The sequence below is a fragment of the Monopterus albus genome, unplaced genomic scaffold (assembly GCF_001952655.1).
Source record: "Monopterus albus unplaced genomic scaffold, M_albus_1.0 scaffold95.1, whole genome shotgun sequence".
NCBI lineage: Eukaryota > Metazoa > Chordata > Actinopteri > Synbranchiformes > Synbranchidae > Monopterus > Monopterus albus.
Window position 1 is genome coordinate 6,394 of NW_018127975.1, and position 27,168 is coordinate 33,561.

Genomic DNA, 27,168 nt, shown 5'->3' on the forward strand with positions numbered 1-27,168 from the left:
TGAGATGGCTGAACTAACAATTTCCACATCCACATCTTTATGAATTAATCCTTCTTTTACAGTCATTTTATCTTGGGCTAAATATAGACCACATACAGTAAATTATTCTGTAACAAATCGGGTTTTGTGTTATACTACAGTTTGCTTTTCACTGCAGAACAGCTGTGTTGTACCTGTGCTGGATGATTCAAAATACCATAACAATCTTTTGGTTTTCTGTTGTGATCACGTGGGCCCTCACTGAAAACATGACTTCTTGATACTTTATAAAAATTTATTTGGCAGTTTTGGTGTTTTCTGGTGGTCGCTCAAGTTAATTTTAATAATGCAGAACCCAAAAATCTGTTCATAAAAAATGTGTGGCATCTACAGAGGGAAGGAGCAATGTGACATACAGAGGTGAAAATTTCTGTTAAGCTATGAAGCTGATCAGGGAGGTTAAACCAGGAGACACCTAGACTTCTCAAAAATGTCATTATGCTTAAGACATGGTAGACGTTTGAGGCAAGTGCAAGTCAAGTCTCAAGCTTAGGGTCATAATGATAGGAATTTTTCATGAAAAAATACTGAAATTATTATAAAAGTTATTTTTTGTTACTTTATTACTCAATTAATTGATCAACCATTTCACCTCAGCTCAAATCTGTAGTCAACCCACAAGTCAAGATGTGGGTTTTTCAAATATTAGAATGACCAGTAAAAAGTTGTTTACACTGTAATGTACATACTGTAGTTGCGGCCAAGCCTGGACTGAATAAGTATGATGTGTGTCTTTGCTTGTGGCTATTTGATTTATTTATTGGTTGTAGCTCAGATTTTTGGACTTTAATGCATTTGCTTTCAAGTCTCCATTAAACAGAAGTTTAGGTCCAAATCTTTCTTTTCTTGACTATGGGCCTGACTATAGGTGTTCATAGAACGGAATCACATATACTGCACCTTTCTCTGGTCCACAGACCATGCATTTTTACCTCCTGCTGTACATACTTGTATCCTGTTGTTTATCTTGGTTTAGACTGAATATTTCTGTCTTGTTTAACTCTCGGGTAACAGATATAAAGGCTCTGTATGATCACAGCTTCACCCTGCATGCTCTGAAATACTATGAAGACTGGACTTTAACAGCACAGGTACATAGTACAGCACATAGTACAGTGGAAAAAGTGCAAGTCACACCAAATGTACTGAAAGATTTCAATTTTCATTCAAACTTTTAAACTCAATACACATTAAAAATGTAGTAATAAAGTTCACTGAGGAAGGTCACAATGATCTGATGAAAAAGAGGCACTACTAGTGAAGATCTGAAGACACCGGAGTTTTGCCTTTGCTTCTTGTCAGCACCTGTATAAACTTTACTAATAATCAGCCTTATTATCTGATCACTGCCATTCTGAGATCATGTAATATATTTGAAGTAGAAAATATGAGGACTACATTTCTAGAACACCACACAAAGGAGAGTGTTTATGCAGGACCTCATTTCAGCGTCCATAGAGCCTAACACAGATGTCTTTCCCCCATGGTTTAAGCATCTTTGTCACTGACTATATAGCTACAGTAGTTAGAACACACAGTAAAGAAGTGCAGTATGTCTGGCATTAGACTAGTAATTAAGGACTAAGGCTTGACTGGGCAAATGGTGTGGTCTGTTTAGCTTAGCACTACAGTACAACTAGAAGGTGCCACTGAGTCTAGACGGAGAAAAAAAAAAAATTTGACACAGGTAAACCCTCACATTGTTTTCTTAGCATGGACAAAGGCTGCTCAGTGCATTAAAAGAATTGTGATTCCATGTTGACCTTCTTTTAGACTGAACCACACTGTGTGCTCTTTCTTCAGTTAATGATTACAAAAATTTCCAAGAATACTTATCAACCCACAGAAAACTAAGAGATCTGCTACTGCATTTTAGACTACCGACAGTGGTGGTTTTTGTACTGCATTTCTCTTCCATCTGACAGGACCACTGGCTGAAAGGTGAGGCTTTTTCATCAGAAGGACCTGTACACATACAGTATTCTGCAGCATACTCACTTTGCCTCTACATTAACTATCAGTGGAGAAAATAAAGATGCTAGATGTTGCAGCTGTTCTTCAGTACCTTGGGCATTGTGCACAACTTAGATGTTATGAAATAAAGATTTTAATGCCTAAACTAAAACAAATCAAACATATATAAAGTAAAATACACTTTATTTGTATTTGCTCTTTATGTATGTGGTTTGTAATTTGGTCATAAACAGTCTCTCGTCGTTTCAGCATGGGCCCTTAATGGCAGATGTTTCTGAATCTTGTCATTTCTCCAGTTAGACTTTTTCGTTGCCGTCTTCGGGTAGATGACTCATCTTTATTCTCAGATATTTATATTCTTCTGGTTTTGTGCCAGTTGCACTAGTTTGGTGTGAATTCTCTAGATAATATGTTGATCTATTCACACATGGGCCCAATCAAACATTATGTACAGTACATGAATTTTAAAGTAGGGAGCTAGCAGGGTGAGGTCTGTTTAATGTCTGGGCCAACTGACTGGGACATTTGCGTTCTTACATAGAGCTTCTCTGGGTAATTTCTACATATGTTCAAAGTTGCAGTGCATGTCATGCTGAGAACTGAGCCAGTACCTAATAATTAATAGTGTTTGCAGTAGCAGTAACATCAGTCTGCTTGGCTGGTCCACAAGAAAACTTTTAATGTGAAAGGCCAGTGTCACTACCAATAAGCCCTGCCCCAAAACTGTGACCGGAGAACTGACTCGGCTTTTGAAGACAAAAAGTAACATAACATTTAACATATACTCTCCAAATAACACAGTAGATGCATACGTCAAAAGAAAAATCAAATAAAATGTTTATTTCCTATCATTTTATATCTGTTTGATTTGTTTCCATTTCAGCATTACAAATCTTTCATAGTGACACCCTGCCACTGTGCTTAGTATTTAGTTTTTGATTTGCGGTTGTTTGAAAGTGACCCCATGAAGGAAGAAAAAGGTTTCATGTTGCTAGTTGGCTTACACTGGTGAATGGTGACACAAACCTATGTGTGTGTATGCGCTGTACTCTGAGCCCTGCTTTGCACTGTGCACAGCTCATAACGCAGATCGTGTGGGGAGTCTCACAGCCATCAGAATCTGCTGTTTCCCACTGATGTTCCAAATGATTACAACAACTATTCCTACATTTTCAGTGTGAGGATGTTAATACTTACACATCGCCCTCATGCCCAGACCCTAAATATGTAAGGTCAGAGCAAACACGTATGCTCATTTTTCCACATCTCAAGTGCAAGTACAGTGTGGTAGAGTCATGTAAAGCTGCTGAGACAATGCTACAGGCTAACCAGCGGTGCCTAGGCTGGGGTGATACAATGTTTGTACTTTCCAATACCCTGTGATCATTATCTCATCACTGACTCCATTTTGCATATTTTCCTCTCCTTTCGCTCATTCTCATCTCTTCTTGCCAAACCTCAGTTCTAATACTTGAGCCTTCTTTTCCTGCTTGTTGGTCAAATATGTGAATCTTATTTTATTTATTAAATAAAGATTTTTAGATACGTCTGTCCTTCATGCAGTGTTGATTTATGATACATTGTACTGTACAGTGCTGTGGTTGAAGGGCAGGGCAGAGCTATTCCAGGTAGATGTCCTCTGTAGGGCATGAAAACTCCACAAACTCTTTATAGTACAACTGGAAGGCTTTCCTGAAAAAACAAAAATATGTAAGTCATTGCTAGACTTCCCTTAAAGGCACAAACCACATAAAAAGCTTATAGTTTGCCAAGGTCTTAAGCACTGCAGCGGGACCCCTAATGCAAGTAGCGAGGCCCTTGGGTTAGCATGCTACAACATGCCAACAAAAAATTTCAATTTTATACCCAACAGAAGCTAGCTTTTCAGAAAACTGTAAACCTTCAGAAAATTTTAAACATTACAATTCATTTAAAGAAATCTGGGATCCCCATTGCAAAACTATTTACTAGTTAAATTGGTTTTCAGGCATCTAACAAACTAAAATAACCTACTTAGAGTAATGAATCACCAATCCTAATTACATATGAAATTAGGTGGACTGATCAGCATAGATGAAATACGTCCAACTTAAGCCTATGAAGTAGAGCTAAGAAATTCACTGAAGTGCTGGGCTTTACAGCAGTTTGTAAGAAGAAGAAGAGATCAGTCTGCATTAGATCAGCTCTTTCCAATCACATTAAAGTAATACACTAAAAAGTCTGATTGGAACATCCCTAAACCATGTCTAAGAGCTAACACAGAGACTGTCCAACTCACCCTACTGACTCTGCGAGAGGTTTGGTGGAGTCTTCAGACACAAACACGTGGCAGGCAAATCTCTGGTCTGCTGGGTGCTTTGTAATAAAACCAAAGTACCTGCAACAAATAACAGAGAAAACAGATAAGGTACTCCAAAAAAGGGAATTCAATATAGTCAGCACTTTCACTTATTGAATGCTTAATTCATTCTGTTGTGTACTATTAATAAACTGCTGTTTCACATTTGATCAACAGTCAAGAGGTCAGATCTATGGCTGAATTCTACTGCTTTTACTTACTTGCTGTTTTTGGGGTGATAGCCACAGAAAGAGATGTTCTTTAGCTGGAAGAAGTGACTGCACTCGTTCCTCTGTGATTAGGGCACAGAAAACACAGGCAGAATAAATGTTTAAAATCAAGATGGCTCTTTGCTCAACAGTTTGATTTGATTTGATTTATTCTTTCAGACATGTAACGACAGTCAATATGTCAACACATAATTTCACACAAATCCACAAATCCATTATCAATTTGCTTATACCTAGTACATGCTTGAACGAAGTAGGAAGAAGTCAGACTTATCCAGTCCTACCCCATGACATCATCTTACCATCATTGGTTTGCAAGCAGTATCTCTACATAGATAATTTTGTTCTACACCACTCTAGTGATATACTAAAAAATATTACAAACTGTTAACATTCTTACATAATTACATACTTTGATAATTATCTTCTACATCACACAACATGAGAGGTACTTGGAATATATTAAATAAATTGATTAGAAATAGTCCCAGCAAGAGTAACTACCCCCAATATTTTATGAATAATGACACACCGGTCAACAGAATGGAGGATGCAGTTGATAAGTTTAATAGGTTCTTTGTGAATGTTGGTCCTGGTTTAGGAAGAAGCATTTGTACAGATGATACATCCGTCACTATAAATAATAATACAATCGAAAGGAACATGAGTTCTATGTTCTTGAAGCCCATAGTTGAAAAGGAAATTATAGAGATAGTGAATAAATGTGGTAACAAAACATCTAGTGATAGTGATGGTATCACTATGACAACTGTTAAATGGGTAATTGAGGGGATATGCAAACCATTAACCCATGTTTTTAACATGTCGTTTCGACTTGGTCAGTTCCCCAATAATATGAAAATAGCAAAGGTTATTCCACAAACAAAATCCTCTCTGATTGCCAATATGGTTTTAGGTCGAACCGATCGACATCTTTTGCCATTTTCCGACCTGATGGAGGACATTACAAGTGCTATGGATGAGAAGAAATACACGGTGGGAATATTTATTGACCTCAAAAAAGCATTTGACACAATCAATCATGAATTATTAATGGGCAAGTTAGAAAAATATGGGATCATTGGAATGGTTCTGAAATGGATTAGAAGTTATTTGACACAGAGGCGTCAATTTATCAAGTTGGGTGAATACCAATTGAGTGAGTTTTAAAGGTGAATGCAAAGATCACACATGAATTATGCATACAGACAAATCCGCATACGCAGAAGTAGACAAGCTGCAATTACTGTGGTGGCACCTCAGTTGTAAACCAGTGAATAACACTGTAGTGAAATTCATGAAATACCTGAAATCCGGACTATTGACCGGTGCGACTATAAGCTGCACCCACTAAATTTAAGAAGAAAAAAAATTTTGTACATATATAGGCCGCACTTGTCTATAAGCCGCAGGTGTCCACGTTGTAACATGAGATATTTACACAAAGATGTTACACAGCTTTTGTCGTCTTTTTGGATCTTCACGCTGCCTTCTCCAAAGTCTCACCATCCATTCATTGATGCCAAGCTTATGTGCAGCAGCTTCCTTCTTCAACAGATTGATTGCCTTTAACTTGAAAGCTGCATCATATGCATTTCTTTGTGTTTTCCATGATGAGGGTGTGTGCATGAAGCACAAAATGACTGATCTGAAGAATTTAGTGTGAGTGCATTTGATTTAATTCAAACATTTTCATCGGTCCACTGTGAACTGTTCGGTAATTTCATCTGTCTGATGTGACGAGGCTAAATGTATTGGCAGCATGAAGCTTGTTAGCCCGTAAAAATCCATAAATTAGCCGCATCGTTGTTTAAGCTGCAGGTTTCAAAGCTTGTGAAAAAAGTAGCGGCTTATAGTCTGGATTTTACGGTAACCTTTTAAAACACATTTTCCACCTGTCCAGCACATCTAACATGTTCACAAAGTAATTAAACATCTTAAAATAAGAGGTGTGTCTATATTTTTGTGCTCACCAGCTACATACTGTATATGAGAGGGTCAGAATATTAGGAACACCTCTGAATATAATGTATACATTTTATAATTTCACCAACAACAAACATTTTGAGCTTCATAAACACAGATGTTAAGGCAGAAGTGTTAAAACATTGAGATGCATACAATTGTACAGGTGTGCCTATTAAAGTGGTAGGTCAGCGTACTTCCTGATGGGCTTGACTGGCTACCCCATACTGCACTTTCACATCCCCACACAAGCAGAATGTTAAAATGCTATTTTTTCTCCCAAAGCCAACCAATTTCAGACGTAAATGTATAATATATTCACAATTACTACAGGTGACAGTTTAACTCTTATCTAGAGCTGAAATAAGTCATTAGATCATTAAAGTAATATGCTGTAGCAAAAATACAGAACACATAGACTTTCTGATGTCTCAGGTTTTCTGTTTTTCTCTGTAAACTGAATATGCTTGCACTAGTGTATCTGAATATATGACCTTGCACTTTAAGCAATTATGTCAGGAATTTTTCATCATGTTCATACAGTTTATATTCAAACAAAAAAAATCAGAGCAGGTAAACTGATAGTCAACTACAGATTATTTCACTATCTCATCAGTTCCACCGTCAGCAGCAGCTTCTCATACTGCTGCTGGTCATTGATCCAGTTTAATGAAAATGTGAACTGTGCACTGAACAGTAAGTCTTGTTTTCTAATGCTAAGATGTAGTGGTTAAATATAAACAAGGTTTCAGAGGTAACAGTATGTAGTTCATATTTAGATATTATTTGTGATAGTTATGTAAGAATGTAAGGCTGAGCTAAGTGTGTACGGAAGCTTGATCTGTTTCTGGCGCAGGCAAGAATATCTTGGGCTGTGTCCCCCTTGTTTAACCTATGGGTCTTATGGGAACTGTTCGTGTGCTCTGTTCAGGTTTAGAAAAAGGAAAAGCGACCGTCAATGCGACCTAGAAGTTCATGTACTGGACATTTTTAGACAATGCTCGGAAGAAGGTGTGTGTGTGTAGCTGGCATGGGACCGCGTCTTCATGGCGCAGGCCATGGAGGGCTGTGTAAGTGCGAGCAGATAAAAAGCTGGGTTAGAGCAGAAGAAGGAGAAGAAGAGAGGATGACAATGCTACTGTGACAGGGAGAGTATACTTTGTGGGGGGACGCTGACCCAGCCGGCCTGGGGGGACGCTGAACTAAGACTGACTCATGACCAACAACAACTGACTGGACTGATGCTTTTGACAATCTTCTTATCTAATACTTTATCTATCACATTGCAGGAGGAGAGTCTATTCTCTGTTTCCCTAACTACAAGATTATGTGTTTAAATACTACTCTATTCAGAATAATTGTAATATTAAATGATCCTTTAAATTGGGATGGTTTGTCTGAATTAATTTAGTCGGCATTACACTCTAGCCACGACAAAGATAATAATATTGTCAAAATGTGTACGCAAAATGATATAAATCGTGAGAAGCAATGTGTGCTAAGTATATGCGGTATCGTTGTGAGACACCGTTAGCTACTCTGTACAACCTATGTTCTCCAGTCCCCCCACTGGATCTCCACAGCACAAATGCTTGCTGGCTGTCATTATTTCTCCTAATCCTTCCTTTTCCTGGTATCTTTGACACACTGAATGCTTCTAAGTGTGAGACTGTAGTCCCTTATATGTGTAAATATTGTCAAACTTTTTAGTGTCAAAAATAGCATAGTGATTCATATTTCCTATTGTTAAACGTAATCTTGCTTAGTCACTTTATTGTTTTTGAGGCAGGATTATAACTCCCTTACAAAAACCACTCCAAGTGTTATTATAGGATATCTAGATATAAAATTTTAGAAAATCTACTTTATTCCTAAAATCTTTGCCTGCAGTGTCTATTGAAAGTTACATGGGGGCAACATGCCTCAATTGTTAAACGGGAAGCTGAACTTCTTTTTCATTAGACAGAGAAGGTTAAGAGTCTCACTCTGTCACAAGCGTAATAGTTCTCTTGAACTGCAAGCTTGATGCCTTTCACACTGATTTCCAGGATGCAGGAGGAAGGTGGGTTGTACTTGACTGTCATCCTTCTGTTGGTGGCAATCTGGAAAACAAATGTAGAAGGTTATTCCTAAAATGTAAAAAGCTCAAAAGTTGTAACCCAGTTCTATACTAAATGACAATATCAAAGTAATACTAAACCAAGTTGACAGTGCCCTACAAAGCATGTTTTCTGCAGTTCTAATATATGTCAGATACTGGACATAATTTGCTGTAGTTCCTCCTATTGCTTGCATTATACTGTAACATGTTTTCTACCAAAGTTGTTTGATAGATATCTGTGACAAATGTGGAGACAACATGGACCTTGTACCTTCTGCATTGCCGCACACAGAACATCGTTTCCTTTGTGGCAGGGCACTTGCACTGAGCCGAGGAACTTTAGCCGGTACTTGTCCATCCATTCACTGCTCTTCACTGCACAGCAAAGAAACAAACGTATAAACTAGGAGCCTGGGAAATAACATAACATGACAAAGAAGCTCTAAAACCAAGGTACGATTTTAGCAGTGCCTTAAAAGAGAAAATATGTAGTTTTGCCACAACAGAAAGACAAACCAGTAGGGCGTCGATCAGTAGCACAGGTTTAGTACTTGTCCACCTATGTCTTCTCCACTGTGACTACATATCACATGTTACAACTTTACTTTTGTTACGCTCTGAGTGCTCGTTTAGTATTTTTACTCAATTATCATTATACTTTTACACTTGTTACCAGCTGCTTGCCTCCGTGTTTATTTTTACTGCTCTGTGAGTTGCCAACAATGAATTGTAACAGCAGGCAATATGTGCATGTGCAGAGGAGTGAGACGTTAAAAAATTAATCTCTGACTATTGTGAGCACTGTCAAAAATTCCAATCTGACCGTTTTGACAGTGGTTACATTAACATCCGATATTAATTGGGGCACATACTAAAGTGGCTGAGATCTGATTTGAAACAATGTGATTGGGTTTGTTCACACATTTGTGTAAAGATCAGATCTGAGTCATTTATAAGGAAAAAAGGTCCTGGGTCACTTTAGCAGGTAATGTGAACACTACAGGAATGGATAAGTTGTCTCTGCAGCCTCTTTACAAACACATTCACAGGCAGTCTTATATATTTAATGTCAGTACCTTTATAGCTCTCTGTATCTTTGGTCGCCTCTATAGCATAGTAAGCAGGGAAGATCCCACGGGCACCAGTTCGCATGTTGTAGCCCTCGTACCAGTAATCCTCCGCCTGGACCTCCACCAGCAATGGATCATCTACCTCCAACTCCAACTCATCATCGTGTCGAGGGACAAACCTGATGAGACAGATGTAGTTATGCAGAAGATCTGAGGGACCTCACAGACTTTTTGAGCTGGATGATCACCTTATACATCATCTGCACCCTAAATATGACTATTATATATCACTGAAGATATTCTGAATGCTTACATTTCTTACTTTTGTTGTTAGCACAGTTAGCTGTTTACCTCTGTGGCATGCAACAATGCAAGTAGTTTACATCGGTTGTGAACAATAGATGACATTTATTACTATAGCTGATACTCAAAATATTGGTTTCACAAGTTACCTTTAAATATGATTTCAGGCTGCCCAGGAGGCATCCCACAGTTCACATATATGTAACAATGTTTTTAAATCTCGTTACTCAAAGACTGGCAGAAATGTAATACTTGCAACTAGCCTGGTGCTGACTAGGCAGATGTGGTGGTAATGGTAATATAGGTGCACTACAGAAATACAGAATCATATATACATTGCAAAACCATTAAGTTCAAGGAACACTGTAATAAGCTCCCCTGGCTTTTAGCTATGCATGGGTAATATCCCACACAGTCACATGACCTGTCAATGCAAAGAGCTGTTGCTTTTCAGATGACATTGATGTTCTTTTTGCCCCCCTGCCTTCCCAGTATGCGTTCATCAGCCTGAAGTCTTCAACAGCAGCTGCAGCCTAATTCTATGCTGCCAACTGGAGTGTGACTGTTACTGAGGAAACAAAGAGAAACTGTGCATTTTCCCCCATTAAATGGGGTTTCTGGAGAGTTTTCCTGAATCAGTCTGAGGGTCTAAGACAGAGGGAGCGTTATGCTGTACAGATTATGAAGCCTTGTAATAGTGGGCTCTAAGATTTTGACTTTACTTGATTATGAGGGGGATGTTGGTGAAAGTTGTTGATGATGTGGTGTAGTTCTTCATCACCTGTAAACAGCCCTGTGGCTCTGGTCCCTCTCCTCTCCATTTATGACACACGAGTATAAGCCAAAGGACTCTGCACCTCGAATACCAAGAAACAAGAAAAAGAGATGAAGGAATCTAAATTAAAAGGGAAAATGTCATAAGATGCATGACTGCCTTCAAAATGTAAAACATCAAGCGTTAACAAATATTAAACACAAGTAGGGCACACTGTTTATTTTAAAGCACATGCGCATTCTTTAGGACCAATGAATCACACTCTCATTAGGCATAGTGTGCTTTTTTTCTGTGACATCTGTTACCCCCTCCTGCACTGCTCAGATAGTGGTGATTCTAATCGGTCTGTTAAACACATACGGAGACAGCATCCAATGGCTATTATCAGAAATGACCAGACAAGCACTGTAGATGACACTCTTATTCTCCGTCTTCCACCCTGTCTCAGGTCCTCCCACTGAGGTGTCAATAAGATGAGAGCACATCCTACAATCTTCCATCAAAGGAATCCACCTTTGTCCTGAACTTTCTTGTAGGAGGCCCCATAGGTAAAAGTCTGGGACAGCTGCAACTCTTAACTTAAAACCAACAAACTGTTGCTCTGAGCACATCAACACACCAGTCGCAGGATATTTAAGGCCTCAAGATGATGTTTGTTGGTGACTCAGTGAGCTTTCCTGTAGCACCAGCACTAGTCCAACCATTTCACATATGTCAAATCTAAAGATCAGAAGGATTTTGATGATTCATACTTGGCAGATGAATACTTTCTATTTTGTGCTTTCCATGCTTCCTGTCAGCCTGCAGGCAGACCCTTCTCAATTGACTTGGCAAGACCTATAGTTACTGGTGATAAGTGTGTGTTAGAGGGGTACTCCACAGATTTACAGGTCTTGTGGGAGGAAGCTGTATAAAGGTTTTTCTGGCTCCAGATGGAGCAGTCTAAAGTCTAATAAATTGCATCAAATGATGTAGCTTGAGTCAACATCAACCGGGGCTGAAGACTACAACACGAAGAATCAATATCTTAGAGTGTGGAGTTAGAAGAAGGGAATTTGCCAGGCCTTTGTAGTCTGCTCCTCATCTCTTAAGTCCAGCGGCCCAAGACTACATTAGTCACTACTAACACAAGTTCAACACATGTCTGATATAATGCAAAACAGCAAAATGCAGGTGACCGCATTCAGACAAATTTTCTTATGGTATAACAATAACACAATCAAAATGTGATTCCAGTAGAAATTGATACATCATAATACTAACTTCTCACCCAGCTCTAAACATGTCATGTGACAGGAAAATCTCAATTCCCAAGACAGACTCTTCATGTGCTCACCTTTCATAATGTAATAATGTTTACTACACAAAATAGTATTCCCATGAAAACCCAGCAGGAGTGCATAAAAACAAAAACAAAAAAAAACAAAACAAAACACACAATCTGTCTCAAACTGTGTGATCTTTTGGTACTTCCTGCTCACAGACAAACTGACCGATTAAAGAATCCACCTTTCGATAGATCTAAACAACATTAGCAGACCGAACACAACCTGTCCTGAACATGAAATACTGCTGAAGAAGAGTCATCATTATCATGGATGTAACTTACTGGAGGAGTGGGAGCGTCCGTTCATGAAGACATTGAGGAACTTTTTGGAGAAGTGGAGGTCTGCCTCAGGAGTAGAGTCTTCGGACAAACAAGCCGTGGCTTCTCTCCTCACTCCTCCTATCCGAGCTCCATCATCCTCCTCCTCATCTTCCTCCTCGTACTCTTCCCCGATAGCTGACTCATAGGGAGAGGAGACGCAGTTGTCATAGACAGTGGCCGAGTCACTGTCATCGCTGTAGCCTTGGTAACACTGCCGGAGACTGACCAATTCTAGCTGAGCATGCTCATCCACCACCAGTGTGTATTTGACTGAGTCATATGAAAGGCCGCTGGCCTCTGAGCTCATGGAAGTCCTTAGTGGAGCTGCTCTGCTGCTGCTGCAGCCTTCTCCCTTCCCACCCCCCTTCCTCATCCTTCTATCCATTATTATCCTGTCCACGTCCTCATCCTCCCCACAGTAGCTGTCATCAGTGGCATCCACGTACTCCACTGACGACCCACTGACGACTCTCAACAAGGCCCCGTTCCCTGTTCCTGCCCTCTTAAGGCTGGGATCCAGCATGAGGGAGGAGCGAACTGAAAGAGCTGCGCTGGGGGGTGTGATGAGCGACTCTACACAGGAAGCATATGAAGGTGGGGGAACACAGACCTCATCCTCCTCATAAATAGAGGGGTTTGTTTGGTCTGGGAGTGGCTGGTAAGGAGGTGGGCCCTCTGTATCAGAGCTAATGGACATGCGGCCCTGTTCAGTCTGCTGTGAGAGGAAAGGCCGACCCTGCGTGTTGGGTGGCTCCAAGGGGTCGGCAGAACGCTGCACAGGAGTCAGATAGATCTCCTCTGTGGGCTCTAGATGAACATCCGTGTGGTAGCGGATTCTCTCCCGGTGGTGCCCACCTCCATCTGTCTTTCCTGCTGGGTATAGAGGAGCTGGTGTGTAGTTCTGTGGTGGTGGTGGAGCGGGTGGCTTTTCCTGATCCTTGGAGCGTGTCACAGCCACTGTAGAGTGTCCAGATGTGTGTCTGTGTCTGCAAGGAGCGTCGGTGGAAGTACCACAGTCTTTGGTCTGCGCCGCCCCACCCTGCACCTTATCCTCGTCGCTCAGACAGCTATGCTCACGTAGAGGGGTGAGATCACCTGGAGGAAGAGCAGACGCAAACAACAACAGGCACACAGCCACAGAAACACACACACACAAAAGACACATAAGAATGCACAAAGGTCAGACATACATGCAGTGCAAATACACATGATGGAGACATGAACGGTAAACAAGTGCACAAACAGACATGAAGGCAGATGTGGCAGCGAATGCACAGACGGAGCACAAACAGGAAGAGAGAAATGTGAAAATGGTTAGGTAACAGATGCCAGGATTATGCAGCTAAATACCCATTACTCATCAAATTCAGAGAATGCAGCCAGGGGAAAGTGACTGGTTTGTTATGTCATAATCCATCACCAGAAAATCCAGGCATGAATTTTGTTTTTGCTGTGGATGCAGCACCGATACCTGAGCTTACATGACAGCAAATAACAAGTGAATTCTAACAGAGTGGTTACACACCAGTATTTACAGAAAAGGCCAATTCAGAACAACACTGGGACAGACTGTCTTGTCTCTACTTGAAAGGAATTATCTCCTCCTACAAGAGGAGCAGTTGTTAAAAGACAAAACAGAAACTCCTTGTGTGGGCACACAGACCGTTGAGAATCATTTTGAGGTGCAATTAAAATTTAACTGAATTTTCATGTGACTCTTTAAAACAAAAACTTTAAATCAGTATATTATATATGTATGTAGGGTCACTTTTCCAACAATGACGAGCTGCTGGCAGTGAGTCAGTCTTGCCTCAAAAGAGCTATGACAGTTCCCTGGTAGATAAGCTCCAAGTTGACCAATACACACCCACACACCCACACCCACACACACAGACACACACAGCCTCAGCTAGTGACACTTAGCCCAGCATGAACCATAAAAACTTTAACACTGTCCTGAGGATCAGAGATACACAACCTGTCAGACTCAACCAAGTCGCACAAACATCCAGCTGCTGTGTTTGTAGTATAAGGATGAATAATATCAGAAACAGCTTTCTGGCCTGCACCTTCTGGTTATCATCAATGGAACATTCAGACAGTTAAACTAAAATATTAGCTTCACGGTGTTAAGATCTGATAGGAAAGAAAAGCTCACCTGTTTTAAGAGGTGAGGATGAGCCCGAAACCTTCTCCTGCCAGCTGTATTTTTTCCCAGAGGAGTTGTTGTTTAATGTGTCCTGTGGAAATGCAGAAAAACGGAAGAAAGACATTTTAAGAAACAAGAGAGGGGAAGTAAGGGAGGGAGGAAGAGCAAGTGGGTGAAAGAAAGAGAGAGAGAGAGAGACTGCTGGATCCCAAAGCTCAAAGTACACAACTTTTTGTCCCTCTTTGTCTGTCGGTCTCACTTCACGTTTGTCTTCATTCCCTGTGGGGACTTTACATTGACTTACTGTGCATTGCTGGAGAGACTTGCTCTAACCTTAAACCAGAGTCTCACCCTATAATTTAATGATTTAGCAGCGTTTAGCCCACATGAGGAAGGCCATGTTCCCATAGTGCAAGTCAACAACAGGTTTCAGTCTCCACAGTGTGCGTTATACCAGGCATGCATGCATAAACACACACACAAACACACCAAGCTTTTATTCTATTGAATTAGAATGGATTCTTTTGTCAGTGCTCCGTGGTGTGCATTTAAAGGGAACCAGGCCTTTTACCCAAACTACTGGGAGCACACACACACACACACACACACACACACCCTTGCAGTCGTCAATTACAGGGTCTGTAGCTTGACTTACATTCATTTCCAGGAGACATACCCTAACCTTAATCAGAACGGACACTTGCTCTAACCTTACACCTCATCATTTCCGTAAAATTTGATGAATTAGTGGTGCGGCCCAGCCTCCGGTTCCTGCAAAGCAGTGTGCTCCCAGTGTTCCATCCCCAAAAGTAAAAACAAGGCTCCACACACACACACACACACACACACACAGTAGAGGTCTCTTTAGGGGGAGCTGTTGATATATGCGAGAGAGTCTTTTCAGGGAGTCACAATGCTTCTCAAGAGCCTCTTTCATTCTTTCCAATGACATTTAAATTTTAATTTCACCCCCAAACCTTTTTTCTTTCTTGCTTCACTCGTTAGAAAAATTTAAATGTACTACAGAACAGTTTAATGACTTTAATAATTAATATTGAACCTGGATCTGGCAGGTGGACACAAATACTACTGCCAATGAATGAATAGTATTTTTCTCTCACTGCTGGATGTGGAAATATACCAATGTTTGCCAAGTCAACTTAGATATGATGATATACCAGAGTTCAAGTTAGTTCACCACCAACTTCAAAAACTACTTCAAATATGATTATCTAACCAACATTTGATGCCAGAGTTTGGCATTTGACTCTGTGGAAGAGACATTTCAGTCAGTATCAGAAAATTACTGAAGTTTGATATGTAGCCCTGGATAAGAGATGGAGAGACAGTAAGATGATAAAGATTTTAACAGATGGAGAGAGAACTGGAAACTCCTGTGACGACAAAGTGTCGTCTGAAATAAAATCATCTCCTCCTCCTCCAACCACCCACTGCATGACTCACTTCTCATCTAAGTGCATCAGGCGGAGACAGAGCCGTTGTCATGGTAATGGGTGAATCAACAGGTGGGAGACGGCAGCACCGATATGAGTAGCACAAGTTTGTTTTACAATAGATCCTCACTCAAAGCAGTAGGTGTGCTGTGGGCAGCACAAGTGCACACTAATAAAGAACAACTGAACATTTTGCAACACCTACATTTAAAATCATCATGACATTGTTGACTGAAAATATTGTAGGAAATAAACTGCAGATGACTTAAGTTATAAAGACAAGCAACAAAAATAAGCTCAGACTTGTAATTTAGCAGAATTAAAGTTTGACTTTGCTGCAGCACTCTGTACTCTAGTCAGGTGGATCCTGTTTGTTTCCATTGTCCGTGAGATGTCTACAACACAACAGGAGGACACCTGTGGCAAACTGAACTGACTGAACATAGAGTAGTTTAGAAAGGCAGACAGCTGACACTGCATGGCAGGAGAAAAACCAAGCCATGAAGTCCAAGGAACACTCAGTAGACTTCCAAGATAAAATTGCAGTGAGGCATAGATCAGGGCAAGAGTATAAAAGAATTTTTAAAGTTTCAAGGGTTACCAGTAGTTCAGTGGACTCAATAATTGTGAAATGGAAGTTCAGACCTACCCATCCTCTGCAGAGATGGGAGAGCTCAGCATCTCAGTAGCTCTCCGTCAATCAGGCCTTTAAGGCAGAATGACTAGACAGAAGACACTGAGTAAAAGACACGAGAGCTGCTCTGCTTTGCAATTAAAAACTGAGGAAAAAGGTGTGAGACAAAAATGTAGCTCTCTGGGCAGGACTCCAAGCACTTATTATCTGGAGACCACCAGGCACTGCTCATCACCCAGGTAAACTCTGCACTGAAGCACGGTGGTGGCATCATCATGCTATGGGGGAGTTTCTCAGCAGCAGGGACAGGGAGAATGGTCACAATTGAGTGAAGGAGGAATGCAGCTAATACAGAGAGGTCCTTGAAGAAAACCTGTTCCAGAGTGCAGTAACTTGAGACTGAGGTGATGGTTCAGCTTTCAAAATGAATACCTTAGGCATACAGACAAGACAACACTGCAGGGGCTTCAGGAGATGTCTCTGACCATGTATCATGACAGTGTGAGGCGGGCGGAACTGTGATGTGGTGGTTAGCACTGTCGCCTCACAGCGAGAAGGTTCTGGGTTTGAGCCTGGGCTGACACGGGGCCTTTCTGTGTGGAGCTTTGCATATTCTCCCTGTGGCCTGCATGGGTTTTCTCCGGGCACTCCGGCTTCCTCCCACAGTCCAAAGATACGTGTGTGTGTGTGTGTGTGTGTGTGTGTGTGTGTATGTAGTTGTCTAAGTGTCAGCCCTGTGTTAGACTGGCGACCCCACCTCTCACTCAATGCCAGCTGGGATAGGCTCCAGTGACCCTGTTCAGGGTAAGTGATGTAGATAATAGATGGATGGATGACAGTTTGATGCTTCATAGGACTTTTCACCTTCTCTGATACTAGGCAGATTATTAGATTTAAAAATATTGCTTTTCCAAAAGTCTCACTCCTCTGCTCCTGATCAGCATCCAGAGCTGCTTTTGTTTGAACACAACTCTGTCACTTACTGCTAAATGATGCAGAGCTAAAGGTCCATGTTGAATCTTTACTGCTCCACTGACCTGAAAACAGAAGCCCAGCATGCCATCTCCGTTTCTCTCTTCTTACAGTCCTCAGTCTGAGAAAGACTGCCTGGAAAATACCAGCACTGCTCTATCTCATCTCATTTGAGTTTTGTTTGCACTGCCTGGGTAAACCTCAGTTTTCCCTTTCAGCTCTGTTGGAGCTGGTAGAGCTGTAGTGTCTCAGTTACTGTACTGGTGCGCTAGAGAATCAAAATCCAATGTAAAACACTTTACCTTCCTTATAAACCTATTTTGGCGATGCACAGTACATTTCAGGCTTACTTATGTGAAAAATCCATAAAGGATCATCAGACAGACAGTATGTTCACATATGGATTCAAAGTAGTTGGCTGTATGCAGCCTTTGGTGATTCTGCAGTTCTGGGAGCGTGCTCTGCTGAGAGCATAGTTTACATTCTTTGCTCAGACTGGACAGTTGCCTTCCAACATACGTACGTCTGCCAGCATTTTGTTTCCACGTCATTCTTCTTTTTTTATGTCCCAGAAACATATAGACACAGTGAAGAGAATTGGGAAAATGGAGGCTGCAATGATAACTTTAAAATTCCTTATAGTGGAACCGAGTAGTAAACAATTCTGGAACCAATGTGACTGCGATCGGCCCTCACCTACTATAGCTGTCGCTCGCACTGCATCAGAGGATATTTGCATAAAACTGGAGCATTTGTCGGCTTTATGCGAACACCCTCATAGTATGGCTGGTTTTGGAATCTGTCTAGCTCCACATGGGGTGCAGGAGTCTCACTGACAACGAATGGCAGCTGTCACCGGTCCAGCTTGTTGAATATGTATGTGTGAATGTACCATAAGAAAAGGACCAGAATACCACATAGCCACAAAGTATATTGTTCAGATCATGGTCATCATTTCTTTAGCACAAATATATAACAGCTAACTGATGTAGTCCAGTCTGGTTGATGTTGCAGGTATAGTTAATGATATAAAATAGGCTAGAAATGACAGGGAACTCATCTTTATAGTCACTCTCTGATGTTATCAACTTAACTTATGATCTGTGGGAAGATTATTCCATTGTCCACAATGATTTTATATAATGACAGTTATCTATTCACCCATCTTGTTCTGCAGTAGAACAAAGAAAATCTAAAACAAAACTAGTGTCTCTAATCATAACATAAGCAACAAGTTAGAGTCTTACCACTGACACAATTTTTACTATTAGCCAATTAACATTTCTGAATTCAATACTAAATATCTATAAACATTTCATAGCAGTCTACAAAGTAAAGGTAATACCAGGTAGTTCAATTTGTTTTTTTTAAGTCTGTATGTTAAAGAAAGAAAGAAAGAAAACTAATGGTTTATAAATCAAGGACCCTGTCATCCACTGTCCATGGATGCTATATTAAAATATGTGGTCTGTTGCTTCATGTCTTCACAGTTCATGCAAAGGCTACTTCCAGGAAACCTCCACCATTTTACATTGAAATATTTTAAACCAGATTTTGTTGTTTTAGCTCTGTGAAGAGAGAAAAGACATCCCAAGAGGATGACCAACTTCCCAAGAAGAAGGAGCTTCCAGCGCAATTAATTCCTTTATGCTTTCCAGTTCTGACAGCTTACACACACACACACACACACACACACGCACACGCAAGAGCACAAGCACACCGAGTACAGTAGGCTTCTTTGCACCCGATGGGAACTGGGGAAGAACAAAGCACAGATAAATATAAACAGTGCCTGGTTGATCATTTTGACAGCCTTCACTGTGGGGGAGTGTGTGTATGTCAGAGTATGGGAAAACTCACTAACATTACATTCCTGTATACGTTGCATATCGAGAGTATTACAATCCAGGCATTTACATTTCTACACAACATTTTAAAGCATGACCACAATCATTTCTCAGCCCTAAACTTATTGCAACCATGACACAGAAGCTCCCATAACCTTAACACAGCAGTCATTTTAATCTGAATCATGCTTTCCTAATTTTAGCAAAAATACTTTGTGGTGGTTACAAGTGGTTTTTGTGATAAACCTAACCAAACCTCAACCATAGCATTGGCACATTATGGATGGATGGATGGATTTATTTAACTGATTTGTAACAGTTTTTGAAGACACAGACAAATGGTGTCATCCTGCCAAAAGAGGTGTCAGATCAGAAAAACGTGTCCTATGTGTTGTTCTAGAGGGCCATTACAATGAACACCTTTTGTTTCAAGTGCCCATGGCATGCTCATTTTGCTCATTTCCAGCCATTTAATGTTTAATCTTGGGTACATCTAGATTAACTTTGCACCCCTCATAACTCCAAATAGTCTAGTTATTTTAGAATGATATACTATATACCCATATTTTAACTGGCATAATGCTGACATAGTAGCTTCTCCAGCCTTACAACAATTCTCTCTAACGTTACAGAAACAAGGCATTAACAGACACGCAATGTGTGTTCTTTAAAACTTATCGTTAAGTCCCACCGAGTAGTGAAAACATTAGGCAAAAAATTCTGCTTTTACAAAGGCACCGGTGGATGTCTTTTTTTTTTTCTTAACATAAGCTTTACTGAAAATACACATAACAAACAAGGCAATGTAACATTTTTCCAATATGGTGAGGGCACTGGTGGACGTCAGGCAAGCTCACATGAACATGTAATGGCCTGGATTTTTTGCCCATTCAAGGAGATACTTAAACTATCACGTAATAATTAATTTTGTTAGAAAAAAAGTCTTGCGAGGGAGAGTTTGTGAGACGTATATAAACCCAGGTGCTTCTGCATAAAAATAATACTAGAACATAAGTACACCTCATTTTTGAGCTTTAGGTCACATCTAAGATGAGAATTCACATTTGTAACATTGTAAAGTCAAAAAACAAGGGAAAGCATGCCACGTTCGAACATGAAGAAGTCTGCATTTAGTACAGACATTCACACCTGTAACATGTGTAGAGTTCTGCTGTGTGAAGAGGAAGTGGAGAGACACACAAGATCAACAGTGATTAAAACTCACACACACAGCCTCATCCAAATGCATATAAACACAAAGAGTCACAAGCACTTCAGCAGCATTCAAACACAAACAGAGACAGGCACTGAGGGAAAAGAAATCTGTCTGGATAACTGAGGCTATTGTTCAGTCCAATAAACACATCCTCTCAGAGAACTGATTCTATTGAATCCGGTGGTGATGTCACACAAGTCGTCCATTCATATTTCCATTTTTCGATGTAATTTTTGTATGTGAGGGGCAACACAGATGGGCAGACACAGAGACTAAAATTTGAACTGAAACAACATTCATCCTCTCCTCCAGCTTTGATCAATATTTAGTGATCTGTCACAAGCTGTGTGTGTGGATAAGGTTAATTCAGGCTTTACCTGTGTCCGTGGCACAATCGGGAAGAGGTTAAGGGTCGTGGGTCTCTTGGGCCGGTAGGTATCCATGGTAACAGGTGCTGCAGGGTCCTTGATGACTGGCGGGGGTGCAATAATGGATGCCTTTGAGGACTCTTTTTCACCGCGGTAACCGTCAGCGCCGTCTATGAGCTCCAAATGCAGCATCTCTGCCTGAAGCTGCCCAACGGCACCCAGTTCTGCCCTCCCTGACATGCTATTGGTTCCTCGTCTCATGTGGCCCTGCAGGGATTGGAGGAAACACAGTGTCAGTCAAGGCAGGGAACGAGCAAGAGAGACAAAGACATGGTGTGTGTGAACAGCATGAGGAGACTGAGGCAGCCAATTAGAAGCTGCTCTGTCCTCAGTCAGTAACGCTCACTGGCAACACTGAGTTTCTTGAAACAGAGATCAGACATGGACACACTACTGCCAGCATCTCAGTCTCCATATGACAGCATTTAAATACAGTCATAAAGTGAGAATGGAAACTCCTATGGCTTTGTTAACATTCAGTTTCATATCTTTTTGCCATTTAAGTGTGTATTTTGATGAAAATAAATTCCATCTTGGTTCTCATCTAGCCTTAGACTGAACTACCATTTCATTGTGCATTCCGACATTGTGACCATGTAGTCACTTTCTGTTTGTGGGGGTGTTATTTTGCCCTAACCAATCAGGAGCAAAGTATTTGGCCCATTGATGTTTCTTCACTGAAGCTGCAATAGCATTTTACTTCTTGGAGCAGTCAACCAAATATTTGTTATGCTGATAGAAGATGTATTTAAAAACATTAAAGAGATAGTTTCTGTAAATTGACCACAATCTGTAGAGTCGTGTGTGTGTGTGTGTGTGTGTGTGTGTGTGTGTGTGTGTGTGTGTGTGTGTGTGTGTGTGTGTGTAGGCTGTACTTATTGCATTTTTTCTGGTCATAAGGTTCTAGGGATGGCAATCTCACAAAACAAAGCATCAGGTCTATTAGCAAAAGTATATTACAAAAAATCCATGGGTTATACACAGGGGGAGCCCTGAATCAGTGATGAAATGCTATTAATCAAAGTAACAAGTAGAAAAAAAAATATATATGAATAATATGTTGCTTTAAGAGCTATACCAGATCTGATAGAGAGACAGGAGGGCAACAACCTAACAGCTGCCATAAGAGTTGTATTCACCACAGCCCTGAGTCTGGACTATTTCTGGGGAGAAGATCAGTGAAATAAGAGCTGTGAAGTAAACAAAACTCCTCTGACATTACCCTGTTTTTTACATTTCATTCACTGAACAGCAGTCCAATCAAACTCAAAATCATGCAAGTATTTCAACATGATTATAAACTTGTATTTATTTTCTATAATCGTGCTTAAATATGATGTCTGTACAGTGGTGAATGGCTGCATTTCCCTTTGTAAATGAAGCAGACTGTGCACTAATGTCTGAAGACTGTAAGCTAACTCAGTGCATGCATCTCTCTATCTCTCAAAAAAAAAAAAAAAAAAGAAGAGGCTTGCGTGTTTGACAGGGCTACTGTAATTATTTTCTAAAAAGCTAGAAACCTTTCCAGAGGTATCAAATGTTCCTCCAAATGTTGCCAAGAAATAAATTTGTAATGATGCATTCAGGCCGCCTTTGTCAAATGGTAACAGCCAGAAAAATCAAATGATCATTTACCAGTATTTACCAGTTATTTTAGGCTTAGACAGTCATTCCATTATCTGTCCATCTATCTGTTATCCATAAGTCCTTCATCCATCCATCTTGCTCATCCTGCCCACCATCCAACTTATTCAATAGCCATAAATTACTCCCTTTTCTGATTAGCTGTACGAGAAGATGCCCATGGCACTTTTTTTTTCCATTTTCAGCTCACCATCATCACACTGCTGTATCTGTCCCTGTAATCACAGCACAGCTACACACCAGGCAACACTTTTCTGTCCTTTCTTCTTTTATTCACATTTTCCCACCAAAGATTAGGACCAGAAAATGCAGTGGCATTCAACTCTTACTTTGTTTTACGTTTATATCATTTTAGGTTCTATAACATCAAATTACAACTGGGCCCTTTAAGAGAGCCCTGGCTCCTGTTGCTAGGAGACAAGGGGCTAAGTGACGATGAGGAGGTAGAGGAGATGCTGTTGCCCCGAAGACACTGATGGCTCTTGTCCAATCAAAACAGTCCAAGGGAATCATACAGCTACCAGGTTAAATATAACAAAATACTGTTTAAAAAAAGGCTGAAAGTGTTAAAGATGTGGTGTAGATGTATTGCAAACAGGACATAAGATTCCTTTAACAGAATACAATTATCTACATCATAGCTCAAAGGTTTTTCCTAAATTTTTCACAATGCCACCCGAATATAAAAACCTGCTGCTTGTGGGGAATCTCAGTGCAGTGCACACTGACTGTGTGGTGGTAGGACCACTGCTCCTCTTCGTCTGGCCCCTAATATGTTCACTGTTTAGTTCACTTAAATAAATTCTTCCCTTCCAACTGAAATAGTACCGTTTGATTAAGAATGAGTCAGGATGGGCTATGGGGTCCTGTCAGTCTCTCCATACTTTAAACACATCTTACAACAGGCAAAACTACCCGGCTAACCTGTTAACCCATGTATCAAGAACACCCCCCAGGGGTTCTCTTGTTTATGTTGATGAAACAGCTCTGTCTCTACTGTCTTGTGCGGATGATGTGAGCAGTATCCATGGGGGTGGTGTGTGTGTGTGCGTGTGTGAGAGCACCAACACGACATGTATTTTCAGCTTTAACACATGCAGAATATGAGAGCACACTGTTGCCATGGAGCTAGGTATGCTTCTCCTCTTGTGTTTTGCTGGACCCTCTCTCTTCTCTGTCTCTTAGGTCTCTTTCGCATCTCTCCCTTCTTTTCCTGTTTTATTGCTTCCTGTCTCTTACTTTGCTGGCGTTTCCATACATCTCCCTGCCTCTTTAGGTTAATGAAAGCTGTTTGTCTACATTGGTCTTTATAAATATAGTTTAATAATGTCACTAATGTGTTTTAGGGAGCTTTAAATACAATTGTTCATCTTTATTGAACCACAGGGTTTTCAAACAATACTACCAAATCAGAAATATCAATAATTTCAGTATCAATAACAGATATAAAAGGATTTATGCACAAGTCCTAATAAAATTTTGTGATGTTAAAGCTTATATGTGCTGACCATACCTTTTTCTTTACATTTCTCCACCTTTTTAGAATCAGAAAATAAATATTTTCAATCATTTACAAAATCTGTACATTAGAGGTCGAGTTTAAGTGGATTCATTTTTTTATTTTTTAGAAATTGCTCTCTCTCTCTCTCTCTCTCTCTCTCTCTTCCGTTCCCTAACACGTTGTGACAACAGAGGGCAGTCTAGACAGAATAGCAAGCCTTGAATCTTCTCCTTGTATAAGGTGTGTGTGTGTGTGTGTGTGTGTGCAGATGCTGTATTGTGGTTATATGGACATTTCTGCAGTCACCTAAACATAACTAACACCAACATGACATTTCCAATGACATGCACACAGCAAATGACTGCTAATCTAATCCATTCAGTCCTGTACATATGCATGGAAGGACCTTCCTCTTTCTCCCTGCTGAGCTGCTCTACTTAACCCTTTGTGACTAGAGCCATGCACACACATATATAAATGAAAACCTTTTTTTCCCTCTATGTTTTAGGCTACTGTCAAAAACATATGGCTTTTCAATCAGCGCTATTTAACTCGAGGTAAACACGTCTAGTAAATTACACTGAGAACAACGACAGCAGTTTTATTTAAGAAACAAAACACAGAATCAACATATTGTTCTTCTCTTTAGCAGGTTTCCTGTTGTGACACTGAGATATACGGTGCAGTATTAATAAGTGGAGGGAAATGATTTGTCTGCTTCACTACAATTAGCAAATTAAATTATGCATCATCATGGCCACAATTTTTTGCAAAATTATAATTCAGTAACAAACTAACTTTGACATTACTGGCAACACACGATTGCTTATTTTGTGAATGAATCCTGTAACAGGCTGTTTGGGTTCTTCTACTAGCCCGTGCCATTCAACACTGTTAAATGTGCCTCGGCAGCTCCTTGACTGGAAAGTTACAAGTACAGTACCAGCTCCAAAGCACGACTTTTTAGGGGGCTATAGAAACTACTGTAAAGTTAGAAGCAGGTTCTGCCATTGAAAATCAAGGTTAGCTTTCCTATATCCTTTAGAAAAATTCCTGCAGGTAAAAAGGGCTACAAGTCAACAAAGTTTATTTCTGCAAATTATGACAGTTCCTGGGTCTTTGAGAAGTATATGTCTTAGGGAAACAGATGTGCCTGACGAGCCACTATAAGAAAAAATAATGAATCCTGTTTTAATGATCTTATTCCGATCAAAATGTGTTTATGTATTTTCTCTTTTGCCTAGCAACAGCATTTAAATCAATATGAAAATGCTAATGCAACTGAAGCCCAGTTTGACCTGATGATTTCAAAAGTGCACCAGAAACGTCCTGACCCCTTCCTCTAAACCCCTAAACACACATTCACCGCCCCCCTCTTTGTAAGGCAGACACAGTCGCCTGTCCAGGGCGTGTGCTGCTCTTCCCATGTCACAGTCCATTATTGAGGAAGTGAGATGCATTGTGAAACGCCCCTGGGATAGGAGCTCACTGATGAGGTCACCAATCTGTGTGTGTACTGTAGGGGGCTCTGCACAAAGTGCACACAGTTCACAACCCCTTTCCCACTCAGGGTTTTGCAGCTACACCACCTCCTTATACATTTTTAAACAGGCTGGACCTCTGTCAAACACTGCACTTTTAAACATAAAGCAGAGAAATGAAGCTGTGTCTGCAACGAGAGCTGAACGATGACAGAAAAAGCTGATTCACCAGTGCAAAACTCATCTATAGTATTAAAAACTCAAGTAAGCAATAGATGAGTTGAACAACTAGTTGCCTACTTTTGTGAAGCCTGATTTTGCTGTCTTTTTCTGATTTGTAATCACTAATTGAATTTGCTGTTTTTGCCCAACACTAAATGCCAGCTGCTGTGTGTTTAGCTCACTGCATGGCTGTTTGTCTGTGTCTGATGGGCAACAGCACACACAAAAGGTGTGACAATCAATAAGCATGGCAAAAATGACAAGACAGAGAAACATTACTGAGACCACACAGCGGGGCGCTCACACATTCAATAAGCTGGGCTATAATTAGCTTCCGAGATAACAGAAGACAACTGCGACCTAAAAAAATTATTGAAAACACTGAAGCATTTCTTAATCTGTCAGGTCACAGCATCACAAAACAATCAACTATGACTCACATAGATAAAAATAAACTCATCTGCTTGTGTAAATGACACAAAAGCCCCTCCTGTTTCCTTGGTTATGGTAGCGGCTCTGAATGGAGGAGGAGGAGGAGGTGACGATGGTTTCACTGGGAAAAGAACCAGAGAAATCTGACAGAAAAATACATTTACCTTCACACTTCTCTTTCTTTTGACAATGGCCCTCCCATGCAAAAAAAACCCCTGATAAAATCAGGGTGCTTGTGGTTCCCCAAACTTACAAACAGCAACAAAGTGTTGACTTCAAAGTTTCAGAGGACTTGAACAAACAGTAAACAGATCAGTGTGAATTATTTAGATACCCAGGATGCAGCAGGGCAATCATATGCTCTGTCACTGTCTGTCAAGGCTTTCAGTCTCTGGCTTCTTCCCTTTGATGGCAAAAATGCTGAATGTAGCAGCTGTTCAGGACAAAACACCACAGAGAGGAGAGTCTGACCACTTAATGAGCTCAGACTTGCCAGAACAAGAGACAGTCACGTCTTCACACATGTGACATGAGTCAAAACCAGCAGCAGAATCACTTTGTGCGTAAAACAGGTTTGCAACAAGGAAATGGGTTGGGTCCATTTAAAGACATCCATACCCTGACCACATTCTGCCAAGTATCGCAGGCATGAAACGTGTGTGGGGGGGGGGGGGGGGGGGGTGGCAGGGTGGCAAAGACACTACGCTTAAATAGCAGCATCACAATCTGGGTTGTTCAGTGACTT

At 40.6% G+C, this 27,168-nt stretch overlaps 1 protein-coding gene across 2 annotated transcripts in view; it reads right to left on the reverse strand.

Annotated features, from left to right (window-relative positions):
• Positions 1-6: 6 nt before the first annotated feature.
• mapk8ip1b (mitogen-activated protein kinase 8 interacting protein 1b) overlaps positions 7-27,168 on the reverse strand; it is a 38,715-nt gene continuing 11,553 nt past the window's right edge. For both annotated transcript variants that reach the window (XM_020608815.1, XM_020608814.1), the window contains exons 3-12: positions 21,093-21,350; positions 14,602-14,683; positions 12,405-13,538; positions 10,802-10,877; positions 9,724-9,896; positions 8,919-9,022; positions 8,532-8,648; positions 4,573-4,643; positions 4,292-4,390; positions 7-3,705 (exon numbers count right to left, since the gene is read on the reverse strand). In XM_020608815.1, coding sequence (XP_020464471.1) covers positions 3,633-3,705; positions 4,292-4,390; positions 4,573-4,643; positions 8,532-8,648; positions 8,919-9,022; positions 9,724-9,896; positions 10,802-10,877; positions 12,405-13,538; positions 14,602-14,683; positions 21,093-21,350 — 2,187 coding nt within the window. In that variant the 3' untranslated portion in view covers positions 7-3,632. The remainder of the gene's footprint in view (positions 3,706-4,291; positions 4,391-4,572; positions 4,644-8,531; positions 8,649-8,918; positions 9,023-9,723; positions 9,897-10,801; positions 10,878-12,404; positions 13,539-14,601; positions 14,684-21,092; positions 21,351-27,168) is intronic.